Below are 9,583 nucleotides of genomic sequence, written 5' to 3' on the forward strand. Positions count from 1 at the left end.
GAATGGAGCTAGTGAACAAGGTACTCTACATCGCTTTTGCTTCGAGATAATGTCTTCTCCAGAGTCCTCTCCCTCTGGGACTACATTCTTGTGGAGAACCTCCAGTATGACACACAGGGCTTGTTTAGAACTCAGAAGTGGCTATGTTAGGGATGATATACTTTGTCGTGGTCCCTATTTAAACAATCATGGAATTGCAAAGCATTCCAGCCACATATCCTTCTTGGCTTTGACAGACCACTGTGTTTTTCTGGGGAAATGAGAACCTCTCCCACGTGAGATGCACGGCACTGTTTATCTATTAACTTGTCCCAGGAGGAAAGGAATGGAGATGGGGGGCTGTTAATTCTCCTTCAACACGCAAATACAACAAAAGTTGAAATGAGTTCTGGGGTCATCACCGCAGGGAAAACTGATTACGAAAACGCTTACATGCATCCGTCAATGACGGGCTCCACGCCTTGAAAACTTACACCCTGTAGTGGTGGTGATCCCTAAACTGTGAATGGCTATTTCCTGCTCTAAATCTCGAAGCATCCCAAATGCCAGGTCACAACAGCGACCAATGACAAATGTTGCTCTGTTTAAATGAGGTTATCTTTTGGACAGGACGGGAGAATTCCCTGCTGTGACACAGCAGTTCTTCCTGCACAGAACTAAGGTCACATCCACACTTGACATTTAAAGCACTCTTATGTTACTTTTAAGCATCATGGCTTCCCCCGAAGAATTCTGGGAACAGTAGTTTGTTAAGGGTGCCGGGAGTTGTTAGGAGACTCTTAACATACCACTGTTCCCAGGATTCTTTGGGGGAAGCCATGATGCTTAAAGTGGTATAAGAATGCTTTGCAGCTGCAAAGGGAACATTGATGCCCAACATATTGTTGGCAAGGATACTAGAAATCACGGTGGCTCCTGAGAAACTCAAGGCCTGGTTACTCTCATGTGTGTCAGAGACAGGCAGGCATTAGTGTGAAAGACAGACAACAAAGCAATGAGAACACTTCGTGGTGCTATGCTTAGCACTCCTGTCTCTTGAGCAGAGGGCTGAGTGTTTGCAAACCGGCAAATTCAGCCATGACAGCAAGGCACTGTCGCTTGCTCTCCGCAAAGCTGTCCATCTAAGAGGTCACAGGCTTGGGCACAGCAGGAAGAAGCTGCAACGAGACGGCTGCGCAAGTGCTGCGTTACTCCCCACTTGACCTGCCCAGCAGTCCTAATGGCTCTTACCAGGCTGTGATGAGGTACTGAGCCAAAGTGATGCTGACTGGGGTGCCGGTGATGGTCACGTGACGCTCAGCAGAGCCCTCGGTCTGGTTCCCAATCTTGATGTGTGCTCCGGACATCTGCCGGATCTCGCTGATCTTGCTGCCCTGGCGGCCAATGATGCAGCCAATGAGCTAGGAGGGGAAAGGAAGGATCAGTCTTTGGAGTGGAACTGCGCTGGAAACCTCATCGCCTAAGAACTGGACAGGACTGGACAAAGTGAACAGAGAGCGTTTACTCATTTTTAGGCAACTCTTGAGTGAGGGAAGGAGTGAACCTTCCCAAGCCTGACCTATAGTACACAATGGTCTGCTTGATTTATTGTTGTTCAGTATCAGATGAGTCTGAGCCAGAACCCATCAAGGCTTCAGGCTTATCTACACTTTACCTTTCCAAGCCTGAGATTTAGCCATTTTTATTCACTCTCAAGGGAGTGGAAAACACGAACTGAGCCATGTAGTTCAGGGTTCCTACCACACTGTGGCAGGAACTGGCCTATTTAAAAAATAAAACAGTCCAGATAGTTTCATGAGGCTTGTTCCATAAACAAAAACTTCAGAAAGAGCTACTTTCCCCCCACGCAGGGTCAGGGGGCAGAAGTAAAGGTCAGCGTTGCCGTCCTGCCCACTCGTTTCCTGCCTTCTGAGATGCTACAACGGCCTGCTGTGTGCCCAGCAACACATGCTGACATCTGCAGAGCAGGCCTGGTATACTGGCAGCTGGGCTGGCAAGTGGGTGGGCACAAGAAATGCTGTGACATTCCTCTCTTATCATATTCACCCCTTCTGGGCTTCAGCTTCCACAGAAACACACAGAGAGAGCGAAGGACAGCTCACATGGGAGTGATGGCGAAGAAGTTGGAGGAAAACCTTTCCCACGGCTGATGCTCCTCTCTCTCAGAGGACTGTTTATTGCTGCCCCTTCTTTTCCCACCATTTATCTCTGGGCCATGATAAGCTTCACCTGCTTAATGTCTCTCCATGCCAGGCTGCTGTTAAAGCACAGGAGCATAAACATGTCTGTGTACATACTAATAATCTTGGGAACTGTACTTGGGAATCGTAGCTCTGATAGTTCCCGGGATTCTCTTGGGGAAGACTTTTCCTTTAATGTGTTTTGAAGGTACAATGGCATTTGTGTGGAGGAGAGAAGGCTTGTGAGGGATGAACTTGAGATAGTAGCCCTTGATTCTGGAGTTTGTGTGAGAGTGAGGATAGATAAAACAACCGGGGACTTTGCTGAATTTATCTTCCTTTCAAGGACCATGGCTGAGCGGCAGATCACATGCTTTGATGAAACACTGAACTTTTGCAAGCTAGGTAACAGTACTGGCAGGAGGGTTCACAGTTTGCTAGGAACCTGTACTCCAAGAGTGTTCCTAAATAGTCTCTCACCAAATGAGGAAGCTTCATGGAGGGTGCCCTGATGCAAAAGTCAAAAGTTGTACAGTGGTACCTCGGGTTAAGAACTTAATTTGTTCTGGAGGTCCCATTCTTAACCTGAAACTGTTCTTAACCTGAAGCACCACTTTAGCTAATGGGGCCTCCCACTGCCGCCACTGCGTGATTTCTGTTCTCATCCTGAAGCAAAGTTCTTAATCTGAGGTAATATTTCTGGGTTAGCGGAGTCTGTAACCTGAAGCGTCTGTAACCCGAGGTACCACTGTAGTTTGCATGACAAGCTACACCTGGTGAAATTTCCTCTTCTACACAACAGTTGAAGCTGCAAGAGCCCTGTCCCCTTTTCCAACCTAGTTTTGACTGAGAAAGAAGCCAAAGGACTCTGCAGCAAAATACTTTGGGCTGTTCTACTTTTGTTTGAATGGAATCACTCTCTGAAGATCTCCATAAAGAGGGGAATGGGTTTGGCTCTGATTATAACCTTTTGGGGCCCATGCAAACCGGGGAAACTATAATGGGCACAACGCACACAACTCAACACACACCACAACCTATTCCCTTTGGCTGCGATACAAAGCTTCTTTCAAGCACCAAGTGGAATGGGGAGGACCCTATGAGCACCAAGGAAGACCTCTGTGGACACGTGTGTGAGCTTACTAAATGTACACCATACATTCAAAGCACACGACTATCCCCAAAATATATTTGGGAACTGTAGTTCGTAGAGGCAAACTTACATCGTTAGGAACCAGGAACTCCTGAGAGCTATTCTGAGCGTTCGTGTCCAGGGCTGAAAAGGGAGAAAAGAAGCACAACGTTACTGGGGCTGTTCTGTCCTGGCTCTTTCTTGCCTTCCTAAAAGGAGGAGCGCTAGGATGACCACATCACAAGGCTACAGAAGAAGTGAAACCCAAAGAATCCTTTCCAGGCACCGCACGGTGCAAAGAGCAGGAGGCACGCAAACAGGACTGGACCGTTTCCCAGCTACTGCAAAGCCATCAGAAGCTCCAAGAAGAGGCTTTTGTTTTATGCCACTTTGCTTGGGTCACATTACACTGGACTAATTTTAGACTGAGGGAGACTGCCCTGCCCTCCTCCTGTCTGATGCAGACTCCCATTGGTTAATGCTGTTCTTTTAACGTAATAAGAAAAAATCCTAGGTGGAAAATCCTTGGATTACTTTTCATAATGAATTTTTAAAAATCCTGTTGACAATTATGGTGGGGTGAGAGAGAGAGAGAGAGAGAGAATATCTACATCTTTCCCCTGGCAATCTTAAGTACATATGCGTGAATCCACATTCCCTTATACGAAAAAATACACTTGCCTTCAGAATCTTTTGTTTTTGTAACCAAGAGTTCAAGATTCTCAGAAAAAAATGAGACCCACCTCCCTTATTTATGTGTGTGCACATGCCAGAGAGTGCACTCCTGTTTTTAGTCTTGAATTTATCCAGTGTTGTGCTTTAAAAAAATAAAATACAGAGCAGGGATGCAGAACATGTGACCTTCCAGATACCGTTGGACTGAAATGCGCATTATCCCCAAACAGTGTGGCTAATGGTCAGGGATGATGGGCTTTGTAGTCCAGCAATATCTGGAGGGCCACAGCTTTTCCTGAGTCAGAAGATAAATGCTCCAGTTCTCCTTCTGGTATCCCACTCTAGCATAAGAGTGCTGATCCAGCCTTTGAAAAAAGACCAAGTGGCAGGATCCAACAAAGCTAACCCCCTCCCTTACCTAGCAATTCTCCATCATTTCATGAGCATTTTGCTAATTTATTTAGTTCTTTGAAGGTCTTGCCTTCCCCATTTCTAGGGCCAATTATTCGTGCACCATGTTCTTTCCGTGGAGACCTATTGCCTAAAGGCAGCTGGAGCGCAGGCTCACTGTTCATCTGAGTAAGCCCCTAGGGCCATAGTCTGCCACAGAGGATTGTGGGAGTTTAAGTGGCTTCATAGCTCTTTGGGGTTCCTCACCTGCTACTATGGATGGAGATTGTCCCAAGGAAGCAAATGAGACAGGCTGCCCAGAAAGCTGCTGCAACTTCGACACCTAGATGAGAGGAAGAAGTCAGTGGAATGACAGCAAGTCCTGCGTTCCCATCTACCTGCTCACATTAGGAAGTAGTTGGGTCAGCCATACACCTAGAATACAAGCGTTGGCTACTCCTGAGGTATAGTACTAACTGAGCATGTGAAATTTAATTACCGTTTATTTCCATGTATAAGACACCCCCATGCATATGACGACCCCTATTTTTTTTAACCCAAAATTAAGAAATTAAGTTTAGCTTTTTTGGGGGGTGGGGGGAGGTCACTTCCGCCAATCGCTCACCCGCCTGCCCGCCACTGCCAATTGCTTGCCACAGCCACTGCCGATCGCACACCTCACCACAGCAACCAATCACCTGCCCAATTGCCGCAGCCACAGCCAATCGCCAGCAGGCCTTACTGCAGCCACCAATCACCCACCGCTGCCAATCTTGCTTGCTGCTGCCATTAATCGTATGCCCCCCCCCCCCTCTGCATTCACTATATGTGTATAAGATGACACCAAATTTTTGCCTTTTTTTTCTTTTTAGCAAAAGGCATCATTTTATACATGGAAAAATATGGTATATGAAATGGAGTAAGTGAAAGTTACCGGCGGTGCTGCCTGCTGTCATAAATTATTGTATAGCCTTACCCAACAAGGTACTCTCCAAACGTTGCTGGATTACAGCTCCCATCATCCATAGCCTAGCCATTGGCCATGCCTGTTGGGGCTGATGGGAGTTGGAGCCCAGCTATGTCTGGAAGCAAAGATCACCAGTGTCGAAGCAATGATTCTTCAACATCAATTTCGTTGGACTGGTCGTATTGTGTGGATGTCTGATTATTATCGTCTTCTAAAGGAACTACTCTATTCCGAACTTTAAAATGGTAAGCGTAATGCTGGTGGTCAACAAAAGAGTTTCAAAGACTCTCTTAAGGCAAATCCAAAAAATGTAGTATAAACACTGACAATTGGGAAACACTGGCCTGTGAGCGCTCCAACTGGAGAACAGCCTTTACCAAAGGTGTCATGAGCTTTGAAGACGCTCGAATTCAGGAGCGTGCTAAGAGGAAGGCAGGCTTGGCAAACCCTCACCATGATCAACTCCTGCCAGGAAACCTATGTCCCCCACTGTGGAAGGATGTGTTGATCCAGAATTCGCCTCCACAGTTACTTACGGACTCACTGTTAAGACTGTGTTCATTGAAGACAATCTTACTTGGCTATGAGTGATCGCCAAAGAAAGATGTCTGGAGGCACCAGGATTTGCCATCTGGATGCCAGGAGGGGCAGAATGGGGAGGCAGAATGGCAAGTCCGGAACAGGCAAGCAGCACAAGACATGGGGAACGATGGAAGGCGAAGGCTTGAAGAAGCTGGTCCTAGCTATACATTGAACTACTTGGAAGCGTGAATTCAAAATGAAGCCTCCTTTTAGTCTGTAAAGCTTGACTTACCTCTGCTTGAGACATACCACTGTACTGTCCTTGCATGGAGAATCCCTGAAAAAAGGATGACAAAGGAGAACAGCGCTATCAAAAATGTAAGAGAATGAATAGGCCCAGTTCCAGATTTTGGAAGGGGGCTGGGAAAACTACCCTTGCTGCCTGCCAGTGCTTCCCACCACTCTGACCCTCTGGTAAAGGTAGTACGGTTAGTAGCCACCAGCCTCCCACTCCCCCTTGTGCAGGCTCATGAGGCATCGCTGCCAGGTAAGCATGCATGTTTGTGAGCACAAGGCAGCTGCCAGATTCCCCCTTGTGCTTGCCCATGAGAGTGGGCTTACCCTCACAGTGCTGGTGCTGAAGTGAACCGGAAGAGGAGCCATGTGGCTCCTGGCTCATTACAGCACAGGATAAGTCAGCTCACAAGTTAGTAAGCAAGAGATTGGGGTTGCAGGGACACTGGTGCTGCCAGGTGCTTAAGGGCCAGCAAATGCTCAGGGAGCCAAGGCAAGGCGTCAGTCCCAGGGGGCCATGCTGCTTTAAATGATCCTTGGCAAATGCCTACCTACACTGGGTGCTGGTGCCAGAACTGAGAATAAGAATGGATGGGCTTACTTGTCATTTGTATTTTGTTGATGGTAAATCTCAAAGGACTTAAATAAATAAGAAATTGCAGGGGGTGGGGGAGAGAAGCTCGCAAGAAAGTAGACTTCCTGGTAACTACTGTTGTTACTGAAATGTCAGTTTTAAGATGTGGAAAGGATTAGGACCAGTCAGAAAGAGGCTGTAGAAATTCCATAAGCAGCTTCATCATCCTACCCAGAAACAAATGAATAAGCAATATGGGAGGAGTGAATCTCATTCATTTTGCTCACCAAAAGCTTAAAGTTAAACTTTTAGAACATAACACAAACAAAACCTTAGAAAATGATTGTAGAATAAAACATAGATGATAATTATAATCATAGAATTGTAGAGCTGGGATCCTGAGGGTCATCTGGCCCAACCCCCTGTGATGCAGGAATCTCAACACACGATTCCCCATCTAATTTGAAACCATACTGGACCCTGCTTAGCTTTGCAAATGTGCAAGCAGTTTTATAGCTGCACCACTAGGAGGACACTAGTAAATAATGAAGTCAGATGTATCTGTGCAATTCTCCCTCTTAGCTTTAATATATGTGGTATTTCCAAACTCAGTGTGTTAGGTCTTCTATTTCACTTAAATTCGGAATAGTTTATTCTATTGACCCCAAATTATGATGATTTCATCTGGCTGAAATGCAAATGAGTAATTGTTCCTCCTAATATAAAATTCAAATCAGTTACGCATCATTTCATAGTAAATGAAGGCTTAAAGTAGATTTGAAATGGAGCAGAACATTACAGATTTACACCTAATATAATCTGTTTGCTGATACCAATAAGCTTTAAGCTTATTGTCTAGCTCCATTGTGTGGGAACTGGGTCACCACCTCACTGAGATAAATTATTCTTATACAGTTGTAATTTTATTTTATTCAGCCAATCAACACTTTTCAGCCTCAATTTTTAGTCATCTGGTAAATAAATTCTGCTTTTTACTGGCTGTCAATCCTCAGATGTGCTTGAGTGGCAACATTTGTTAAACCTGACTGTGTGCATCGCAGCAGGGCAGGATTTTGCAAGGATAAACAACTTTTAACAAAATAGCAGATGTTATTTTAGGCATATAGGAAAATATCCATGTTAAATCCCCACGTCCTATAAACTGGTTCACCGTAACGTAGATTCTCTTTTTTCTCTGTAAACTTTAAAAGATTCCATTGCGCTATTGCTGGTTTAAGCACACAAAAAATGAACAGCAACAACAGCAACACCTCCCCCCCCCAGCCCACAAAACCCCCTATCAATACCAAGAGTCTGTTCAGCACCTCAGCTTTTGCAGCTGGAGTCAGTCAGGGCCCCAACATCCCAGGCCAGATGGGAAAAGGCTTGCAAGGCAGGGAGCAAGTTTCCTAGGATTCACAGCCAAGATGGTCCTTGTATATATGGTCTCTGAGGGATCTGACAGCAAGTGCTTGGTCACATGACACGGAAGAAGCCAGAAGTCAAGGTGGAAAGGTAAAACCGATACCCATTAAGTCATTCTGATACTTTCTAATCTGGACTGATATTTGATGTGGTGAATTAGGGAAGGGGTGGGGGAACCAGTGGCTCTCCAGATGTTGTTGAACTCCAACTCTCATCAGTCCCAGCCAGTATGGCCAATGGGCAGTGAAGAAAGGAGTTGTCATCGCACAACAACATCTGGCAGGACGCAGTCTTACCCACCCTTTGATTACAGGGTAATAAAAGAACCAGAGCCTAACAGTTCTCTCTCCTTTTAACCTCAACAGAAAAATGGTCTCCTGTGAATTTATGAGTCCCTTACCTGATTGGCTGAAAGAAGAACTGATCCCAAGGACAGGCTGGGGTGGTAGGGAATAGTGGCGCCTTTTGGTGGAGACTGAAGGAAACAAAAGGAGGAATCACTGTACCATATACACAATGCCACTTCCATCCAATCCCATCAGTATCCCCCCCCCCCATGACATCCTAATGGCCATAGTACCCTTGCTACTTCCTGTATTTCTTTGAGTTGCAAAATAGGCACCGTCTGGGAATATCTTTAACTAACTCCTGTTTGGTATGATATGATATGAGTAGTGCCTAGGGATGCCTGTTTCAGAGGAGAACAATAAAGGTGGCCTGCAGTTTAAAAAAAAACAGTCCCATGAGGAAAAGGTTGAAGGGACTAGGCATGCTCTTTCAGTCTTTCCTCAGGAGCTGGTATGTTTATTTTGGAGAAGGGAAGACTGAGAGGGGGACATGATGGCACTCCTCAAATTCTTGGAAGGGCTGCCACACAGTAGAAGGCAAAATCTGGTTCTCAGTTCCTCCAGAGAGTGGTACTAAATCTAATAAGTTTTAGTTTCAGGAGGAGATATTTCAGATGGAGAAACATCTTGATGGTAACAGCAGCACCAGATTTAAGTTGGTGTGGGTGGTTCCCCCGCATAGGGCGCTGAGCCAAGGGGGAACAAAATACTACTACTACTACTACTACTAATAATAATAATAATAATACCTATATTTATACAGGTACCTACTAAGAAGATCTATTAAAAAGCAACTGTACCAAAATGAATAATTGTGAAAATAGGGGTGCCAAATGTTGTCCTTGCTCAGGGCACCATATTACCAAAATCTGGCCTTAATAACAGCAATTCTGCTATGGAACCAGTGACCTCGAGGGATGGTGCACCCTCCTTTGCTGGAGGTTTTCAGAGAATATTATCTGATTCTGTGATTTCACATGCATTGTGTTAAGGAGCAATGTGTGACTTCTTGACACTGGCAACAAGGAAAGGGTGATATATATTCCACTGATGGAACCAACTTTTGACAGGGCTGTC

At 45.5% G+C, this 9,583-nt stretch overlaps 1 protein-coding gene across 3 annotated transcripts in view; it reads right to left on the minus strand.

Annotated features, from left to right (window-relative positions):
- The window catches only part of PCBP4 (poly(rC) binding protein 4), a gene marked incomplete at its 3' end in the record, with an annotated part of 40,174 nt that overhangs the window by 3,877 nt on the left and 26,714 nt on the right, over positions 1 to 9,583 (minus strand). For 2 of the 3 annotated variants that reach the window (XM_081850488.1, XM_081850487.1), the window contains exons 8-12: positions 8,560 to 8,634; positions 6,159 to 6,203; positions 4,645 to 4,720; positions 3,404 to 3,456; positions 1,231 to 1,400 (exon numbers count right to left, since the gene is read on the minus strand). In XM_081850488.1, coding sequence (XP_081706614.1) covers positions 1,231 to 1,400; positions 3,404 to 3,456; positions 4,645 to 4,720; positions 6,159 to 6,203; positions 8,560 to 8,634 — 419 coding nt within the window. Of the gene's footprint in view, positions 1 to 1,226; positions 1,401 to 3,403; positions 3,457 to 4,644; positions 4,721 to 6,158; positions 6,204 to 8,559; positions 8,635 to 9,583 lie in introns of those variants that run through there. The other variant, XM_081850489.1, reaches the window with a different exon arrangement.

This window comes from Podarcis erhardii (assembly GCF_964252035.2).
Source record: "Podarcis erhardii genome assembly, chromosome: 2".
NCBI lineage: Eukaryota > Metazoa > Chordata > Lepidosauria > Squamata > Lacertidae > Podarcis > Podarcis erhardii.